Below are 21967 nucleotides of genomic sequence, written 5' to 3'. Positions count from 1 at the left end.
TGGGTAAACAGACAGGATACGAGTCATAAATGTATTGTTTTATGAAACTTTATTGTCATAGTCATTTGAAGGTCATTGCACTCTAAAACATTCTGAGTAAAAAACAACCCAATGTTGGGTCGAATATGGACTAACCCAGCAGTTGGGTTGTCTTAAGCAAATATTTAACCCAACCATGGGATTAAAACAACCCAATTGCTGGGTTAGTCCATATTTGACCCAACATTGGGTTAAAAACAACCCAGCATTTTTTAGAGTGTAGTAAATTTCAGTTGCAGGGACAAACATTTATTATTTTCTTTTTTTTTTGTACCAAAAGGAGTCAATGAGATCTGCACTAAAAAATGATGGGATAAAAACAACTCAAGTTGGGTTGAAAATGGACTAACCCAGCAGTTGGGTTGTTTTAACCCTACGGTTGAGTTGTTTTAACCCTGCAATTAGGTTGTTTTAACCCAGCGGTTGGGTTAAATGTTGCTTAAAACACCCCAATCGCTGTTGTACGTTGTGTACAGTCCGCACATTAAAAGTTATAGACTTTTTTAAGCAATTCAGTAATTCGCATGCAGTGAAACTTTGAAAGACACATTTGTGGTTTGCTGCAAAACATTAAATAAAGCACAGTTTGCACAATTGCAAAACTTCACAGCATTGCTTTATTCACATGAAACACATATAAAAGCAATTTCCGAAAAAAGGATGAGCTTTTCAAAACACCGGAACAGACAATGTAACATTTATATAACATACTAAAATGATCCACATATGCGTGACATAAAAGTATAAAGTCAACATAATACATGAGATTTAATGAAAAACAAATGTACAGCAGGGAATTGATTTGATGTAAAGTCTGTGTTTCATATAAAAAATAGATGAGTTGAGACAAACTTTGATGTTGGGTTGACAAAGCGGTTTGAAAGTTTTATAAGCTTTAAATTTAGTGCAAGTGGAGAGAGAAAGAAAAACATTGATAGCATAAACTAACATGTTGATGTCATAAATTAGCACGTTGCTAACATGTAACCCATTGTTAGAATGTTGCTAGCATATTATAACATATTATTAACATGAACTAGCATTTTGTTAACATGATTTAACACATTAGTAGCATTAATTAACAGGTTTAAATACATTCCTGACATTAATTAGCATGTTGGTAGCATGACTTTGCATGTTGCTGACTCAAATTAACATGTTATTAACATGTTTCAACACACTGCTAACATGTTGGTAACATGCTTTAGCACATTGCTAACATGTTGGAACATTGTTAACATTAATTAACATTTTTTAACACACTGCTAACATGAATTAGCATGTTGTTAACACATTTTAACACATTGCTAGCATGAATTAGCATCTTTTCTAACATGTAACACATTAAGCTGCATCAGTAAACCAACATTTATAGAGCGATTTAACACATTGCTAGCATGAATTAACAGGTTTAAACACATTTCTAACATTAATTAGCATATTGGTAGCATGACTGTATGTTGCTGATACAAATTAACATGTTTTAACACACTGCTAACCTGAATTAACATGTTGGTAATATGCTATAACACATTGCTAACGTGTTGCAACACATTGTTAGCATTAATTTACGTTTTAACTCTGCTAACATGAATTAACACATTGCTTTAACACACTGCTAACATGATGATAACATGCTCCAACACATTGTTCACATTATTTTACATAAAGTAGCATGTTGCTTGCATATTATAACACTTTACTTACATTAATTAACATGTTTGCTAACATGATTTAACACTTCGCTAACATGAATTAACATTATGTTAACATGTTTTAACATTTTGCTATGAATTGTCAGGTTAACATTTCGAACATTAATCATGTTGCTAACATGTTTTAGCATGTTGTTACCATGAATTGGAGCATGATCTAACACTTTTCTTATAGCATTTTGATAGCTTGAATTAACAGGTTTTACAACTTTTCTTATATTTCTAACACGTTTTAACAAGTTGTTAGCATGTTGGTGGCATGATTTAACATGTTGATAGCATGTATTAGCATGTTGGTGGCATGATTTAACATGTTGATAGCATGTATTAGCATGTTTGTGGCATGCTTTAACATGTTGATAGCATGTATTAGCATGTTTGTGGCATGATTTAACATGTTGATAGCATGTATTAGCATGTTGCAAGAAGGATTTAACACAATGCTAATATGTCCTAAGCTAGTTGCTAGGCTTCGCCAGTGATAGATACGTAGCTTAAATACTAGTTAGGCCTATTGTATTAAAGTTTTGACCCCTCAATGAAATTGAATGGGATTTTCATGATTTTTAATCTTCATTTTTAGGAAAACCATAGGTCTGATCAGTTAGAAAAGTCATAGCAACCCGAGTCAGACCAGTCTGAAGGTCCGAGCTGGGTTTAGGGGGTTTAGGTAGAAAGCTCTAGGAGGAGATAATGACTAAATTTGGGCTCAGAAGAAGCTTTGTCAAGCCAACATAATAAAGGCTGAATGATATTTAGCTGACATCAGCCAAAAAGGAGAAAGATATCAAAGCCGATGAAGCACAATAAGAACAACTTATTTTAAACTGTAATAATATTTCACAATGTGTACTCGTTTTACTGTATTTCTAAACTATGGAAGCCCGTTTCCGCCACTAAATAAAACTTTTTTTTTGACTTTACAAATAGCAATTGTGAGAATAAAGTTCGAATTCTGAGACATAAAGTCCGAATTGTCACTTCATATAATAATAACTGATAATTGTGAGAGAGAAAGTCAGAATTGCGTGATATAAAGTGGCATTTCTGACTTTATAACTCGCAATTGTAAGGGAAAAAATTCTGAATTCTGAGATAAAAAAGTCGCAATTACTCTTTTTATTTTTTTATTTAGTGGCGGAAACAAGCTTTTACTGGTCAAATAAATGCATAAGAACCAAAACATTTTGAACAGTAATGTTTATAATATCTACTATGAGAACGTTAGGGAATTAAATACGGATGACTTTTAAGATGTGAGTACTAAAAAAAGCATACAAAAGGACCGTCTCAGGCTCAGACATAAGCTTTGGAGAAGGTGTTCTCTGACGCTGGCGCTGATCTGTAGATCTTCTGCGGCTGTGAAGCGCTGTAGTTATAGCTTTGAGCCCTGAGAGAGAGAGAGTGTGTGTGAGAGAGTATATTTACAATATAGCAATGTATGTTTTTTTTTTGTTGTTTTTTCTTCTTCTTTAATTATATTTTGTATTTAGATATCTATACCTGTATAACTTGTTACATGTTTAATGCTTTGGCAACATTGTACTATCCGACAGTCATGCCAATAAAGCTGATTTGAATTTAATTGAATTGAGAGTGTGTGTGACAGCGAGAGAGAGAGAGAGAGAGAGAGAGAGAGAGAGAGAGAGAGAGAGAGAGAGAGAGAGAGAGAGAGAGCGAGAGACACCGACACAGAGTGAGAGAGAGAGAGAGAGAGAGAGAGAGACCGACACAGAGTGAGAGAGAGAGGGCGAGAGAGAGGGCGAGAGACACAGACACAGAGTGAGAGAAAGAGAGAGAGAGAGAGAGAGAGAGAGAGAGAGAGAGAGAGAGAGAGAGAGAGAGAGAGAGAGAGAGAGAGAGAGAGAGGGCAAGAGATACGGACACAGAGAGAGATGAAGCATTACGGAGATGAAGATACGGACACATCTGGATGAAGCATTTTGAAAAATTATATAAAGAAATTCCACCAAAACACCTCAATGAGAATTATAATCAGATCAAACTAAATCTACAAATTTATGAAGACACATTTAAAAATAATCAGAATCCTCTTGACTTCCCAATTACACATGAAGAATTGACAAACAAACTCAAAAGCCAGAAAAGTAAGAAATCTTGTGGTCCTGACAGCATTCTGGGTGAGATGCTGAAACACAGCACCCCTGAGCTGCAGACGGCTGTGCTCAAATTATTCAACATTGTACTTAGTTCAGGCTGTTTTCCTGACATCTGGAGCCAAGGACTTATTACCCCAATTCACAAAAGTGGAAATAAATTGGACCCTAATAATTTCAGAGGCATTTGTGTGAGCAGTAATCTGGGGAAGTTATTTAGTAGTATTTTAAACAATAGAATTGTAAACTTCCTTAACGAACACAATGTCCTGAGTCCGAGTCAGATTGGCTTTCTTCCAAATCACAGAACTACTGATCACATTTACACCCTACACACCCTAATCAATAAACACGTAAAACAGACCAAAAACGGAAAAATATTTGCATGCTTTGTCGATTTCAAAAAAGCATTTGATTCTATTTGGCACAACGGATTATATCACAAACTTTTACAAATCGGTGTAGGGGTAAAGTTTATGACATTATAAAATCAATGTATTCGAACAACAAATGTGCAATACGAATTGGCAACAAACACACAGAATTCTTCACCCAGAAGAGAGGAGTGCGGCAGGGCTGTAGCCTGAGTCCAACGCTGTTCAACATTTACATTAATGAACTAGCGGTGCAGCTGGACCAGTCTACAGGCCCTGGACTCACTCTAGGAGACGAGCAGGTAAAGCTCCTGCTGTACGCAGATGACCTGGTGCTGCTGTCCCCCACTGCACAGGGGCAGCACCTGGACCTGCTGGAGAAATACTGCCAGAACTGGGCCCTGGCAGTCAACCTCACAAAGACCAACATTATGGTCTTTCAGAAAAAGCCCAGATGTCAGGAACACAGACACCAGTTCAGTCTAGGCAGCACCGCCCTAGAGCACACGATGCAGTACACTTACCTCGGCCTGGTCATCACTGCATCGGGGAGTTTCAGTTTGGCAGTGAATGCTCTCAAAGACAAAGCTCGAAGAGCTCTATACGCCATTAAGAAAAAATTCCAAACCATTGATTTACCGATTCCAATCTGGATTAAAATCTTTGATAGTGTGATTCAGCCAATAGCGCTGTATGGAAGTGAGGTTTGGGGTCCACTCAGTGATCAGAGCTACACTAGATGGGACAGGCATCCAACAGAAGCCCTACACACTGAATTCTGCAAAATTATCCTAAAATTACAAAGAAAAACACCCAATAATGCATGTAGGGCAGAATTAGGCAGATTTCCATTGATTATCAATATGCAAAAAAGATCCCTCAAATTCTGGATGCACCTTAAATCAAGTCCCACAGAATCGCTACATTTTAAAGCGTTACAAACCCAAGAACTGAACCCCGAAAAAAGTCCCCTCAGTCAGCTGGTCCTGAGACTTACTAACCAGACTAACTCCACTAACACACACCAGTCTCAGACCAGCACTGCTTCTCACACGAACATCAGAACAAACCAAATTACCAAACAATTGAAGAATACATATCTGGAACACTGGGATCAGGAAACTAAAACACAAAGTAAATTACAATTCTATCGAACTCTAAAATCAAATTATGAATTGGAAAAATATCTCCAGAGTGTCAGAGACACAAAGCAGAGACGGATCCTGACCAAGTACAGGCTCAGTGAGCACAGTCTGGCCATCGAGACGGGCAGACACAGAAAGAGCTGGTTACCCAGAGAGCAAAGGGTGTGTGTTCACTGTAGGACAGGAGAGATCGAGACAGAGACGCACTTCCTCCTTCACTGTCATAAATACATTTCTATAAGAGACCTATACTTTAATAAATTTAATACATTAATGAATAACTTTACAGCCATGACTGAAATAGAACAAATAAACATAATACTAGGAGAGGGACAGACAGCGGCACTGGCTGCGAGATACGTGTGTGCGTGCCACAGCCTGAGAGACAGCAGGTGAGTGTGTGTGTAATGTGTGTAATGCATCTGACCTCAGTGTGTGTCCCTACTGTTCACCACAGTGACCCCCTGAATGTGTGATTGTGTGTATATGTTAAAACACTGTGGTATCAAATGTTCTAATTTGTTACACCGGTTATTTAAGTTCAAGTTAAGTTATACGGTGTTGTAATATTTTCTTTCTTATTACTATCAATTATTATTATTTATGTCAATGTGTATTATTATTTATGTAATTCGCTTTGGCAATATTGTATTTTTACATTCATGCCAATAAAGCAATCTTGAATTGAATTGAATTGAATTGAGAGAGAGAGAGAGAGAGAGAGAGAGAGAGAGACACCGACACAGAGTGAGAGTGAGAGAGAGAGAGAGAGAGAGAGAGAGAGAGAGAGAGAGAGAGAGAGAGAGAGAGAGAGAGAGAGAGTGAGTGGGCAAGAGATACGGACACAGAGAGAGAGAGAGAGGGCGAGAGACACAGACACAGAGTGAGAGAGAGAGAGAGAGAGAGAGGGCGAGAGACACCGACACAGGGTGAGGGTGAGAGAGAGAGAGAGAGAGAGAGAGAGAGAGAGAGAGAGAGAGAGTGGGCGAGAGAGGTGTGTGTCACAGATTCTGCGACTGGTGTGATCTCGGAGACTCACCGTGTTTGTGCTGGAGCTGATCTCTTAAAGGATGTACAGAGGATTCCTCCGCCCAGAATGGCCAGAGCTCCGGCCGCCCAGCCCAGATACAGACCCGTGCCCAGTTCATACCTACACACACACATACACACACACACACACAGCACAGATGATGAGCATGTGAGTGTGTTCATTATATTTACATGGAGCTTCAGGAACTTCATGTAGAGGTGGACAAAGTACACAACTCTTTTAATTGAGTAACAGTACTACTGGTCAAATATTACTCCGTTACAAGTGAAAGTTGTAAAAACAGATTTTTACTCAAGTATTTTAAAGCTGTTGTTTTTTTCAAAAGTAAATTTCCTTTGTTATGCCAATGCATTATTTTATTATAGTTGTATAAATGCACATTATGCCATCATGGTTTAAGCCAGTCAGTGACGCTCCATCTGACACACTAGCATACGACTAACTCAAACTCATTTAAATACTTGTAGCGTCAAATATGATACTCAACAACACATACACAAACCTTTTGGTTCTAAAGTCTCAATAAACTGGAAAAAAAGAGTCTGTTATTGGATATGTCAGGCTTTATGGGGTTAAATATGTCATGTGGTGTTTGACTCACTTCGTGCCTCCGTAGAAAGGGTTATTAAATTCTTGAACGACTCGGGCGGCGTACCACGAGACCGCTACCATTACACACAAACCTAACAGAGAGAAGATGCAGATGTGAAGATGAAGCGTTTATATGCTGTGGCGTGTGTGTGTGTATGTGTTTGTGGGCATGTTTTTGTGACATATGAGGACACAAATGTGTATAATGCCATGGGTATGACACAGGTATTACAGGAGAGGGTGAAATATGAGGACATTACCCATGTCCCCACTTTTCAAAAGGCTTATAAATCACACAGGAGGAGTTTATTTAGAAAGTAAAAATGCAGAATGTTTCCTGTGATGGGTAGGTTTAGGGGCTGTGTGTGTGTGTGTGTGTGTGTGTGTGTGTGTGTGTGTGTGTGTGTGTGTGTGTGTGTGTGTGTGTGTGTGTGTGTGTGTGTGTGTGTGTGTGTGTGTGTGTGTGTGTGTGTGTGTGTGTGTGTGTGTGTGTGATGGGTAGGTTTAGGGGCTGCGTGTGTGTGTGTGATGGGTAGGTTTAGGGGCTGTGTGTGTGTGTGTGTGTGTGTGTGTGTGTGCACTGTAAAAAAATATATGTTCAATAAGTTATGACAACATATGTTTTTACATTGTTTGAACTCATCAAAATAAGTTAAGCAATGTTAAACTTGTTTTTATTAGTTATACAAGATGTAACTCATTTTTTAAAGTCAGTTTAACATAATTTAAGTTGAAATAACTTAAACATCCAAGTCGATTCTACTGCAAAAGTTCAAAATTTGCCTTTTTTTTACAGTGTGTGTGTGTGATGGGTAGGTTTAGGGGCTGTGTGTGTGTGTGTGTGTGTGTGTGTGTGATGGGTAGGTTTAGGGGCTGTGTGTGTGTGTGTGTGATGGGTAGGTTTAGGGGCAGTGTGTGTGTGTGTGTGTGTGTGTGTGTGTGTGTGTGTGTGTGTGTGTGTGTGTGTGTGTGTGTGTGTGTGTGTGTGTGTGTGTGTGTGATGGGTAGGTTTAGGGGCAGTGTGTGTGTGATGGGTAGGTTTAGGGGCAGTGTGTGTGTGTGTGTGTGTGTGTGATGGGTAGGTTTAGGGGCAGTGCGTGTGTGATGGGTAGGTTTAGGGGCAGTGTGTGTGTGATGGGTAGGTTTAGGAGCAGGGGCAGTGTGTGTGTGTGTGTGTGTGTGTGATGGGTAGGTTTAGGAGCAGGGGCAGTGTGTGTGTGTGTGATGGGTAGGTTTAGGGGCTGTGTGTGTGTGTATGTGATGGGTAGGTTTAGGGGCTGTTTGTGTGTGTGTGTGTGTGTGTGTGTGTGTGTGTGTGTGTGTGTGTGTGTGTGTGTGTGTGTGTGTGTGTGTGTGTGTGTGTGTGTGTGTGTGTGTGTGATGGGTAGGTTTAGGGGCTGTGTGTGTGTGTGTGTGTGTGTGTGTGTGTGTGATGGGTAGGTTTAGGGGCTGTGTGTGTGTGTGTGTGTGATGGGTAGGTTTAGGGGCAGTGTGTGTGTGTGTGTGTGTGTGTGTGTGTGTGTGTGTGTGTGTGTGTGTGTGTGTGTGTGTGTGTGTGTGTGTGTGATGGGTAGGTTTAGGGGCAGTGTGTGTGTGATGGGTAGGTTTAGGGGCAGTGTGTGTGTGTGTGTGTGTGTGTGTGATGGGTAGGTTTAGGGGCAGTGCGTGTGTGATGGGTAGGTTTAGAGGCTGTGTGTGTGATGGGTAGGTTTAGGAGCCGGGTACAGTGTGTGTGTGTGTGTGTGTGTGTGTGTGTGTGTGTGTGTGTGTGTGTGTGTGTGTGTGTGTGTGTGATGGGTAGGTTTAGGAGCAGGGGCAGTGTGTGTGTGTGTGATGGGTAGGTTTAGGGGCTGTGTGTGTGTGTGTGTGTGTGTGTGATGGGTAGGTTTAGGGGTAGGGGCAGTGTAAGGGGATAGGATGTACAGTTTGTATGAAATCCATTACGCCTATGGAAAGTCCCCATAAAACATGGAAACACGATGTGTGTGTGTGTGTGTGTGTGTGTGATGGGTAGGTTTAGGGGCAGTGTGTGTGTGTGATGGGTAGGTTTAGGGGCAGCGTGTGCATGTGTGTGTGTGCGTGTATGTGTGTGTGTGTGTGTGTGTGTGGTCACACTCACCTGACAGGATGAACATGACTCCAGCTGTGAGGCTGATCTTGCCCTTCGACTCCTCAGACGCGCTGCCCAGTTTAGTGCACTTGAGTCCCATGGTGGCCAGAATGACGGACAGCAGCCCCAGAACCAGAGCGATTATCATCAGAGCTCGACAGGCCTGGATGTATCCTGAAAAACAAAAGATCATGAGATTCTGGACATGAACTATAGTAGTACGTTTGTTGTACATGTAGCCTATATCATACTTGAACATGATGGCAATCTCGTAGCACACACTGAAGAATGTTATATACACTGATCAGGCATGACATTATGAGTTGTGTCGGTGTTTTGCTGCCCAAACCGCCCTGACCCGTCGAGGCATGGACTCCACTAGACCCCTGAAGGTGTGCTGTGGTATCTGGCACCAAGATATTAGCAGCAGATCCTTTAAGTCCTGTAAGTTGTGAGGTGGGGCCTCCATGGATCGGACTTGTTTGTTCAGCACATCCCACAGATGCTCGACTGGAGTGAGATCTGGGGAATCTGGAGGCCGAGTCAACGCCTCAAACTGGTTGTTGTGCTCCTCAAACCATTCCTGAAGCATTTGTGCTTTGTGTCAGGAGCATTATCCTGCTGGAAGAGCCACAGCCACCAGAATACCGTTTCCATGAAAGGCTGAACATGGTCTCAGCAATGCTTAGGTAGGTGGAGCGTGTCAAAGTAACATCCACATGGATGGAGGACCCAAGCTTTCCCAGCAGAACATTGCCCAAAGCATCACCTGCCTCCGCCGGCTCGCCTTCTTCCCATAGTGCATCCTGGGGCCATTGTTCCTCAGGTAAGCCACACACACACACCCGGCCATCCACGGGATGTAAAAGAAAACGTGATTCCTCAGACCAGGCCACCTTCTTCCATTGCTCCATGGTCCAGTCCTGATGCTCACGTGCCACTGTTGGTGCTTTCGGCGGGGTCAGGGGTCAGCATGGGCTCCCTGACTGGTCCATACACAACAAACTGAGATGCTCTGTGTATTCTGACAGCTTTCTATCAGACCAGCATTAACTTCTGGAGCAGTTTGAGCTCCAGTAGCTCGTCTGTTTGATCGGACCACACGGCCCAGCCTTCACTCCCCACGTGCATCACTGAGCCTTGGCCGCCCATGACCCTGTGGCCGGTTCTCCACTGTTCCTCTTGGAGCACTTTTGATAGATACTGACCACTGCAGACCGGGAACAGCCCACAAGAGCTGCAGTTTTGGAGATGCTCTGACCCGGTCGTCTAGCCATCACACGACTCTTGTCAAACTCGCTCAAATCCTTACGCTTGCCCATTTTTCCTGCTTCTAACACATCAACTCTGAGGACAAAATGTTCACTTGCTGCCTAATATATCCCACCCACTAACAGGAGCCGTGATGGAGAGATCATCGGTGTTATTCACCTGTCATAATGTTATGCCTGATCTGTGTATATAATAATTACATTTATCAAAAGTGACAGTAAAGACGTTTATAATGTAGATGCTATTTCAAATAAATTCTGTTCTTCTGAACTTTCTTATTAGTGCACAGTTACCATCGAACACCTGTAGCTGATGAAAAGGTGCGTAGGACAAAGGAGACCCAGATTCAAAAATCACAATAAACAAACAAAGGGAAATCCCGCACTATAAATTCTTGCAAAAATAAAAAACTTTTTATTAACAACGTTTCTGTCACATGACCTTCATCAGGCATATATATCATTCTACCGAACCGAAACGTTGTTAACAAAAAGTTTTTTATTTTTGCAAGAATTTATAGTGTGCGGGATTTCCCTTTGTTTGTTTATTGAGAACTTTCTATTCATAAAAATGAAATATGAACACTGATAATAATCCTAAATGTGTGTTGATCATCAGATCCTCATCTGAGAATGATTAGTGAAGGATCATGAAGACTGGAGTAATGATGATAAATTCAGCTTTGATCACAGGAATAAATCACACTTTACTATAGATTCACACAGAGAACTGATGATTTACATTGGAATAATATTTCAGAACTTTTACTGCCTTTTTGAAAAAATAAATGCAGCTTTGGTGAACCTTTAAAAAACATTTAAAAAGAAAAGAAAAGAAAAAACACGACTTTACATGAAAATAAAGCCTGTTTAAGGCCATTATGATGATCTTAAATACATCATATCAACCCTCTGGTACTGTCCATGCGTCGGTCAAAAATTAGTAACATTTTTATTTTTATTTCAATTAAATGATTGCACTGTATTTTAGTTCGATTGTGTTTTTATTTAATATTTTGTATTTTTAGGGGATTTAATGGCACTAAATTATATTTATGCACACTGTAAAAAATTATTTAGAAAAAAAGTTGACTGGTTGCCTTAAAATTTTAAGTTCATTGAAATTAAAATTTGGAGTTAATACAATGAACATTTTTTGAGATTTGACAACGTTTATTAAAATATTATTAAAAGATTTTGTAAGCATATTGGGTAATTGTGTGTTTTATTTGTGATGACGCAGCCAAATTGTGCTATTTTTATGATTTATAAAAAAATGTATGTGGTTCAGATACAATAATATTTTGAGTTTCTATTTATTAAACAAATTTCCTTCATTGTATCAACTCAAATTTTTAATTTCAATAAATTCAAAATTTTAAGGCAACCAGGTTACTTACTTTTTAAAGTTAAACCAACAAAAACCCAAAAACCTTTTACAGTGCAGTAGATATAATCGATTTATTCACTTTTTGAGCATGCACCTGAAAATGTATTTTCCGACTTAAACTCTCATAAATCTTGAATGTTTTAGAGCACAGACTAAAGTCTGTTCTCGTTTTAAAGACGACACTTGACAAATTATTGATGATGAGAAAAACGTTCTTAAAAAGTTAAATTGTACATTTATTGTTATGAAAATTGCACAAAAACACAATTTTAAATTTTATATGAAATATATATTTTCCAAAACACATTTTGCTCTTAGGCCGGGGACACACTGCAAGCGTGTCGTGAGCGTCTCGGCTGCGTGGCGTGTCTGTTTTTATTTCGGCTCCCATGTTAACCGGTTAGCGCTTGCATACTGCCTGCGTGACACGCGCGGCTCAAGCGTGGTCCGAGCCGCGCGGAAAACGCGTGCATGCTTCAAATAGAAGAGATGCCTATTTTTCACGCGACACGCGAGCGTGTTGGAAGCGTTTCTAGGCAAAATATAATAGGAAAATATGTTTATATGCCATTTTGACACGAATACAAATTAGTAAATGACATTTTCATGTTTGAAAGTCTGTAGGTTAACATAAATGCAGATATAAGTCTAATTGTAATACTAAAAAACAACATAATTATCGATTTTGAAATATTAAACCTGTCAATACAGAACGAAATATTTTTTGCCGTCAATAGCATAGATACATATGGTCAATAGGCTACTGCCGACGTTGTCGTTGCTGTATCAACAGGCAATATATTTATGTTTAACATGAAGTATAGGGTTTCCCTGTACATTAATAGCAGCAGCAGCGCCGCGTCAGACACGCTTCTGGTGTGCAAAGACAGAGAAAACGCCAGGCAGACGCCCCGCGGCTGACACGCAACAGAAACGCCACGCTCACACCACGCTTGCAGTGTGTCTCCGGCCAAAAAATGTGAGGAAATCAAAGCCATAAATCTAAAAAAGCTCTGTTCCAAATTTGAGGTTGATATCTCAAAAAATGAGCTTTTAGTCAGAGTTTGTTTGTGTGCAGTACCAAACGCTTCCACAAGAGGACATTCATCTCCCATTCATTTCCAATGCACTCATTTTGACCAAACTGGGACTATTTTTTTCCAGAACTGTTTAACCTTTTCAAATCATGTCCATTTGTTTTTTTTAGTGTTCGCACAGTACGTGTCAAAACCTTCACCAAGTTTCGTACCACTTCGATGAAGTAAAAATATTAATAAATAACCAAACAGAACCAGAGGATTAAAATACTCCGATAAAGTAAGTATTATATTAAGTAAAACTGAAATTAAGTATTTATGATAAAGTATATAAAGCTTGAGTATATAAAACAGATAAAGTAAAAAACTTAAGTTAAAGTATTATTATAATACTTTAACTTAGGTTTTTTACTGACTATAGTCTCATACCACCACAATACTTTTTAAAAAGCAATATGAACAACACAAACTCGTGTGTGTGTGTGTGTGTGTGTGTGTGTGTGTGTGTGTGTGTGTGTGTGTGTGTGTGTGTGTGTGTGTGTGTGTGTGTGTGTGTGTGTTACCATCTAGAGAGAGCATAGACTCAAACTGCTTGCAGTTTCTGACGCCGGTGCTTCCCTCCGCACACGACTGCCACAGGTTCTGATCGTACCACACAGACGTGATCAGCTGGTCCGCAAACGTCGATGAACGCCACGAATCATTCACCAGCGCCATGAAGGAGAGCAACCAGCCCCCCAAACACATCAAGAAGCCCAACAGCTGAACCGCAGTCGACATGATCACGTCTCAAATCCACACACTATCCGATGAAACACCCTTCAACTACGGGCAGATTAAACACAGATGCAAGCGCCGTCCCAGGATGAAAGTGTGTTTGAGTGTGTCAGTGTGTTATAGTTTCATGATCAGAGTCATAAAACCATAAACTCTGGTCCCTCCTATATTGCTTTTGCTAGATAACACCATGATGACAAAGGAAGTCAATACAGAAACTGACATGTGACTTAAAAGAGAAAAGTTAGAGTTTGTCCTCTAAAATGTAAGGCCTCTGACCTTTTATAAGGGCACACTGGGTTTGTGGAGTGTGTGGCTTTATCGAACGACAGACTAAAGAAACCCTGGGATTCTGGATAAACTATATTTTGTGTTTGCCTGTTCACGTTTCATATAGATCAGCTAGAAAAGGAAGATTAATATAGACAGTCTTTAAATGATGGATTAACAAAGCCTTGTCTGAAAGATTAAGTCTTGAAGGCCTTATAGGCCATCAGGGGCCGTATTCATAAAACATTTGATCTAACCACTATGAGTTCTCCTAAATAGCACACTGTAAAAAATATTGTTGGTTTAACTTAAAGTTAAAGTCCACTAAGAGTTTATTGAAATTAAAAATTGGAGTTGGTACAATGAAGGACATTGGTTTAATAAATAGAAACTCAAAATATTATTGTATCTGAACCACATATGGCTGCGTCATCACAAATAAAACACACAATTACTCAATATGCTTACAAAATCTTTTTAATAAAGGTTGTCGATTTTCAAAAATGCTCATTGTATTAACTCAAATTTTTATTTTCAATGAACTCAAACTTTTAAGGCAACCAGGTAACTTATTTTTTAAATCATTTTTTACAGTGTATTAAAATTTCTTAGTTAGATAGTTAGTTCATTGTCTTCTCTTCTGGGTTTGTTTTCAATCCTCAAATAAAGATTTGAACAGTTATGAACCAGCGGATTGATTCATGATTCGGATCGCCAGTGTCACGTGATTTCAGCAGTTTGACACGCGATCCGAATCACGAATCATGACCGTTTGAATCTTTATTTGAGGAACCCAGAAGAGAAGCCAATGCTGAATAAAGTCGTAGTTTTTGTTATTTTTGGACCCAAATGTATTTCCGATGCTTCAAGAGACTCTAATTAACCCACTGATGTCTCATATGGACTACTGTGATGATGTTTTTATTCCCTTTCTGGACATGGACAGTATAGTGTGCATACACTTGCATACGCTCTCGGACTAAATATAAAATATCTTAAACTGTGTGTGAAGATGAACGGAGGTCTTACGGGTGAGGAACGACATTAGGGAGAGGAGTTAATGACATTTCATTTTTGGGTGAACTAACCCTTTAAGTTTAAGAACTTCAGAACCTTTTTAGATTCTACGTTTTTGGTTAAATACCATTTTGTTCGTTTTAAGAAACATTTTAAGGTTTTCTGAGTTTTTAAGGTTTAAGTATTGTATGATAAAATGTTGTTTTGTTTCATTTCATTTCAGCTTTAGTTTATTTACCAAAAAGATTTTTAATAGTTAACAACAACACACATATATATTTCTATATATATATTACTTAAGTAAATTCCACTTCCTGTAACTCAAATTCCATTTAAACTACGTGTGAGTGCGGCCAAAAATTCCAACCAATGGATAGAAGCCCATTCTTAAAGGGAAACACTCAGTTTCAGTCAATCTCATGTCAATCTTGAGTACCTATAGAGTAGTATTGCATCCTTCATATCTCCAAAAAGTCTTTAGTTTTATTATATTTATAAAAGAAATATGGGCTGTACCGAGTCTTTCCAGAAAAAAACGAGCGGCTGGAGGCGTATCGTGTGGGCGGAGCTAAAGAATGACGAGCACAAAGCGGTGACGTCCTCAAGCGTGGAGAAACCCATCGCTATCTCAGCTAATACAGATAATGATCCAGAATCATTCGGAGGCTGAAATAAATTGAACAGGAGAAACAGCAGCAGCAGGACGTCCGTCTCTGTGGTATGGACTGTATTTAGTGGCCTGTCAACATTTGTGTGTGTTTACTCGCAGTTTATGAGGACATGATTCGGTTTATGGACTATTGTATGCGACTAAACCTTAGCAGTAGCAAGCAAAACGGTCAGACTAGTGTAACGTTATATATAGAACAACAATGGAGTCCGTTAGTGCATTTGAATGACGAAGCACGCAATCGTGTCGTTTACTGATGTTTACTCACGCAACGATAGCCAACAGCACAGACATTTGAAGCAGTTTTACTCACCGGCTGCTTCCAAAGCAGGACCGAACCTTTATCGCTGGGACCGCTCCGTCAAAAACACACTTCTTTGGTATGATTTGGTGAAGTCCTGACAGCAGTGACCGTGGAGATCCACTTTGCGACGCGACTGAAACGATGTTGTGAAGCTTCCCGTCATTTCTGCGTTCAAATCGGTTCAAATGCAGCGCTGCCTTCCCAGAATGCTGTGCTGAAGCGTTGAAGTCGCTCGACGTCAACCATAGGAATAAAGTGGAGCGCGGCGCGGACTATAACGACAGAAGTGTTCACGGACGACTGGATCTGCAGCTGAGAGTGTTTATGGGCGTGCATTTCCTCTCTCGCTCTAGTCACACGCACGCACCCTACCGGGAGAAGAGCCCGTACGGCCCATACAAGGACCTTCCGCTCTATCGACGTCAAGCCGACCCATACTCGAAAAAAACTCTCCGAAACTTGTGAGAAACCGGAAGGAGTATTTTTGACACAGAAATACTCCATCAAACGTCCAACATTAGTTTTTGAAACTTTGTCTGTGTTTAGGATGGGAATCCAAGTCTTTAACAGTGTAAAGAGCTCAGCATGCAGGAAACAGCATTTCACCGCCCCTTTAAATAATCAATTTTCCCCAACAGTCCTCAGTTAAACACTGCAACAACAAAAAAATGTTACTTAGTATTTTTGTCTTGTTTGTAGTCAAAATTTCTAAAAAATTCTTACATTAAGAAACATTTACTAACAAGTAAAAATGATCGTCTTGTTTTGGGAATAACAACTTAAAATTAAGAAAGTTTTTGCTTAAAATAAGCTAAATAACCTGCCAATGGGGTGAGTAAAATAATGTTGTTTTAAGATTATTTTTCTCACCCCATTGGCATAATATTATTTAGCTTATTTTAAGCAAAAACTCTCTTAATTCTAACTCTTTAAGTGATTTTTCCTCCAAAACAAGACAATTACTTTTGCTTGTCTAGTAAATACTTCTTGTTTTAAGAATTGTTAGATGTTTGGACTGAAAACAAGACAAAAATACTAAGTAAGAAAAGCATTTTTTGCAGTGAAGTGTAATCAAGCACAAATTTGAAGCACGCCTGTAGAAAACTGTTCTGTATTTGCACTATTCTGGAGGAAAGGTGTGTGTGAGTGTGTTTTATGACCTTTTATGACTAGCTTAACCTCTTTTTGTCACAGGATTGAGCCACAGCGCTCCATTAAACCCGTCATGATACTGTATCAGTGAAACCAACAGCAGTGTGATGTAATGCGAGCGAAGGCCACATCCAGCGCGCCGTGAGCGTTATCTCACCTGGAAGGCCCAGAATGGTCTTAAATCTCTGGCAGTGAATGGCTCCGAGCGAGTTAGATGCACACGACATCCACAGTCCTTCAAAATGCGAGCTGGAGGTCACCACGGCCTCTCCGTGACTTCTTCTCCTCCACACCGCTGAGTTGGTGGAGCTGGACTCCAAACACCAGCCCACGATACCCAGAACCAATCCCATCAGCTGAATGACCATCGACGCCATCCTGAAAGAGAGGAAGATGATATTTATCTCAGTTTGGACAGATAAGCATGAGAACACTCTTAAAATGAACATTTTTGGCTATAGAGGGTTATTACACTGCAAAAAAATGCTTTTCTTACTTAGTATTTTTGTCTTGTTTCTAGTCTAAATATCAAAAAATTCTTACATTAAGAAACATTTACTAGACAATAAAAAATGATTGTCTTGTTTTGGGACAAAATAACTCAAAATTAGGAGAGTTTATGCTTAAAATAAGCTAAATAATCTGCCAGTGGGGTGAGAGAAATAATCCTGTTTTCTGTTTGAATTAATATTACTTCTCTCACCCCATTGGCAGATTATTTAGCTTATTTTAAGCATAAACTCTCCTAATTTTGAGTTATTTTGTCCCAAAACAAGACAATTACTTTTGCTTGTCTAGTAAATACTTCTTGTTTTAAGAATTTTTAGATGTTTGGACTAGAAACAAGACAAAAATACTAAGTAAGAAAAGCATTTTTTGCAGTGTGATGCTTCTTCAGATCAGTGTTTTGGTATATTGGCTCTTTGAAGCACCAGAACACAGACCTGGAAACCTTTTGGTGAGAAAGATACACTTTTTAACTATAGATATCCACACATATCCTCACAGCACATGAGGATTATGTTCAAATATGAAAATTAGGCATTTTCTAATGAATAGAAATACATTTTGAGACCAGAAATCTTAACATTGGACCTCTTCACTCTCAGAAAAAAAAGGTACAAAACTGAAAAGTTACTAAAAAGTTACTACTTTCACACTGCGATTACGGCAAATACACGGATAATGCGACCCGGCATTTGTTCCCGGGCCGCTAGATTTGGCCCATTCTCACTGCCAGCGAAATACCGTAATATGTGCGCTTTCACACACAACCCGTAACGGTCCCGGGTCGAGTTGACACGTGACATCCGGGTGTGACGTATAATGGCGAGCAATCTCCGCTTCAGTGCGGATCTATGGTGCGGATAGTAAGGATCTCCATGGTCTCGACTTGTGTCCAGTTTGCGCTCATTTCTGCTTGTTTAATTTTAGTTTCTTTTGTATACGAACACTCTCTGCGTTTAAAACACCGACGAGCTCTTCTGGCACTGCAGGGTTGTATTATTGAAAAAACAAGCTCTAGGAGTCGCACGATAACTACGTACACGTTGCGGCATTAGTTTCGGCTTTTGTTCACACAGCGCTCGTCCTGGGGCGAATCCCGCAATGTTACTAGGTCCCCGACCCGGGTTCAATTCGGTAATCAATCCCGGGACGTGGTTGCTTTCACACAGAAGGCGACCCGGCAATGCTCCGGGAATATTGCGGGTCCGACGTGCAGTGTGAAAGGGGCTTAATATGTACCTATAAGGTACTATTATGTTCCTTTAAGGTACTAATTTGCACTCTTAAAGTTCTGATATGTACCATTTAGGGGTGAGTAAGGTACAAAGATGTACCTGTTCACTTTTGTCCCTCAGGGTACCGCTCCAGTGACAGAACTGTACATTTTTTTCTGAGAGTGTTGTTTCCTTTTGTTGACATATTAGAGTCAAAGGTTTTTTTGCGGAGGGATATTTTTTATCTGTTTTTATTTGGATATGTCTTCATTTAATCAGAATATACTTTCAACAGACACAAAAACAATACATCTCATCACGCTGTTGAACAAATCAGGCCAATGATATATTGAAAGGTACATTGCTGTCGCTGGGGCGATACCCTAAGGTACAAAACCGAAAAGGTACTAATATGTACTCTTAAAGTATTGATATGTACCTTTTAAAGTACTAATATGTACTCTTAAAGTACTAATATGTACTCTTAAAGTACTAATATGTACCTTTTAGGGGTGTCCCTTTTTTTTACTTTTGTACCTTAGGGTACCGCCCGAGTGAAGGAACTGTAGCGTTTTTTCTAAAAGAGTGAACAAACCCTCAGTAAACAGACCTGTAAAATTTGGCACATGCAATGGTTTGGCCTGTAGTGCCTTTAATATAAAGACATTTAAAATAAGTGTTAATGAACCCTCAAACATCTAGCACGATTAGAAAAATGCACTAAATGTTTTTCACTTCTCCAACACTTTCCTATTATTGAAAATGTGCAACACATTCATATCTGTTAAGATCTCAGTAACATATTTTAGGGTTTCATGACCCCTTATGTTGCATGAAGATTTCTAAATGCATAAAAGACTCTAAATGAAATGATCAATTGTGTTAAAGTATTTCTAGAGAGTGAGTAATTCGGATTTAGTCCCATTCATAACGGTTCAAACATTGGACTTCAAACTCTTGTGAAATAAAAGCGTGTGTTGCTCAACTTACAAATTGATCTATTTAATAACATCCATAAAATTAACAACTCATTCATAAGAGGAGCCAGTGCTATTTTTAGTGGGATTTTTTTAGTGTACCGCTTATTTTAGTATCATTAAGATAACATTTTAGTACATCAAGTTAAACTAAATGAAAATATGCATTGCATTGGCTGAAATAAAATAAGTTTATTTATATATTTCAGTTAATTGTTATTTCAAGCAAATATACTAGGACAATTTTTTAGCACTCTGCTTTAGGTGCGTAGCGCCAACAAATTGATATTGTTTGGCTAAAATAGCATTTTTTTGTTTTGTTTGTTGTCTCAAGCAAATATTTTTGTAATGGTTTTAGTTTTAGTTAACTAGGAACAACTCAACTAATGCAGAAGACACCCTGATATAAAGCTTTTAGACGTCCCGGACACATCGTTTAGTGGTTATAACGTATTCCAGCACATATGTTATAATCATAATACAATAATCATAATATAAACGCATAATCATAATCATATGAAATAACCTCTAGACATCATGAGCTGATTTTACTCTCAAAGGTATTTATGCTCAAACTGACTCATAACAGTCATTCATTGATTTCATTCGATGAAAATGAAGATTTTTACGCACCTGTTTGTCTCCCAGTGGACTACGCGGCCTAATAAACAATAATAACTCGCTTGTCAAGTTTCTTCTGAAATTGTGAGCACTGTTTTCCGTCTATATGTGAGACAGCAGAGATGGGGCGAGTGTCACCGAGTTAATATTGGCTTTAGGTCAATAACCCTGAAAAATCAAACCCTCCCCGAAAAAAGCAAACGGGGGAAGACAGACAGATGACGTTCTTTTGAGATGATCCTGATCTCTTGATTCAGGGTCATCCATCTGTTTCACACACTTCACAATACATGATTTACACGACCATCAACGGTGAACAGACACTGTATGAGTGTGTATTCCACTCAAATGATTAATAACTCAATTAAAAGTGCACTACATTTCTAAAGATTGAGGTCAAATTGTTTCTAAATCAGTTCTCTATGTGAATATAGTAAAGTGTGATTTATTCCTGTGATCAAAGCTGAATTTATCATCATTACTCCAGTCTTCATGATCCTTCACTAATCATTCTCAGATGAGGATCTGATGATCAACACACATTTAGGATTATTATCAGTGTTCATATTTCTGTGGAAACTGGTATATTTCATTTTCCAGGATTCTTTGATGAATAAAATCTTCAAAAGAACAGAATTAATTGAAAAATATAATCTTTTGTAACATTATAAACGTCTTTACTGTCACTTTTGATCAATTTAATGCATAAATTAAAAGCTTTACATTTCTTTACGGCGACTGAAGGTCCAAAATGCTGCTACGAGATTATTAATGAATATTAAAAAACACGAACACATTACCCCGTCGCTAGTCTCCTTACATTGGCTTCCGGTACAGCACAGAATGGATTTTAAGTTACCTCTACTACACTGTAAAAAAATATTGTTGGCATAACTTTAAAAAGTAAGTAACCTGGTTGCCTAAAATTTTTGAGTTCATTAAGATTACATTTTTAGTTGATACAATGAAGGAAATTTGTTAAATAAATAGAAACTCAAAATATTATTGTATCCGAACAACATAATAAATGTGATAAATCATGAAAATAGCACAATTTGGCTGCGTCATCACAAATAAAACACACACACTTACACAATATGCTTACAAAATCTTTTAATAATATTTTAATAAAGGTTGTCGAATCTCAAAAATCTTAATTGTATTAACTCAAAATTAAGGCAACCAGGTAACTTATTTTTAAAGTAATTTTTTTTACAGTATAAATCTCTGCATGGCCTTTCACTGTCTTCTTTATCAGAGTTGTTAATTAAACATCAAACAGGAAGAACACTGAGATCAACAACTCAAATTTGCTTAAAATACCAAAAAACGAATTAATCTGGAAAGGGGATCGTGCATTTGCGGCAGTAGCACATTGTAAAAAATATTTTAAAAAAATAAGTTATCTGGTTGCTTTAAAATTGAGTTCAATGAAATTAAAAATTTTAGTCAATACAATTAAATTTTTTTTGAGATTCGACAACCTTTATTAAAATATTTTATTTTTTAAAGGAGCATATTGGGTAATTGTGTGTTTTATTTGTGATGACGCAGCCAAATTGTGCTATTTTCATGATTTATCACATTTTTTATGTGGTTCAGATACAATAATATTTTG

The 21967-nt window shown here is 38.6% G+C and overlaps 1 protein-coding gene and 1 long non-coding RNA gene across 2 annotated transcripts in view; both read right to left on the bottom strand.

Annotated features, from left to right (window-relative positions):
• Positions 1-21967, bottom strand: part of LOC137084870 (uncharacterized) — a 104946-nt gene that overhangs the window by 34590 nt on the left and 48389 nt on the right. The window lies entirely within an intron of this gene.
• cldn15lb (claudin 15-like b) lies at positions 638-20510 on the bottom strand. The gene is made up of 6 exons (XM_067451387.1): positions 20362-20510; positions 17188-17408; positions 9152-9316; positions 7043-7124; positions 6430-6540; positions 638-3144 (listed from the first exon to the last, which is right to left on the bottom strand). The coding sequence occupies exons 2-6, from the start codon at positions 17405-17407 to the stop codon at positions 3051-3053; spliced, it is 672 nt and encodes a 223-aa protein (XP_067307488.1). The 5' UTR covers position 17408; positions 20362-20510; the 3' UTR covers positions 638-3050.

This window comes from Pseudorasbora parva, chromosome 8 (genome assembly GCF_024679245.1).
Source record: "Pseudorasbora parva isolate DD20220531a chromosome 8, ASM2467924v1, whole genome shotgun sequence".
NCBI lineage: Eukaryota > Metazoa > Chordata > Actinopteri > Cypriniformes > Gobionidae > Pseudorasbora > Pseudorasbora parva.
The sequence above is the reverse complement of the archived record's forward strand: the minus strand, read 5'-3'. Positions and strand labels throughout refer to the sequence as shown.

Bases quoted from the DNA above. Each gene is read 5' to 3' on its own strand.
- cldn15lb (XM_067451387.1), bottom strand. From the start codon at position 17,407: ATGGCGTCGATGGTCATTCAGCTGATGGGATTGGTTCTGGGTATCGTG. The intron at 9,317-17,187 runs GTGAGATAACGC...TTTGTTTTTCAG, and splicing joins GACCATTCTGGGCCTTCCAG to GATACATCCAGGCCTGTCGA. The intron at 7,125-9,151 runs GTGAGTGTGACC...TCTCTCTGTTAG, and splicing joins AGTCATGTTCATCCTGTCAG to GTTTGTGTGTAATGGTAGCG.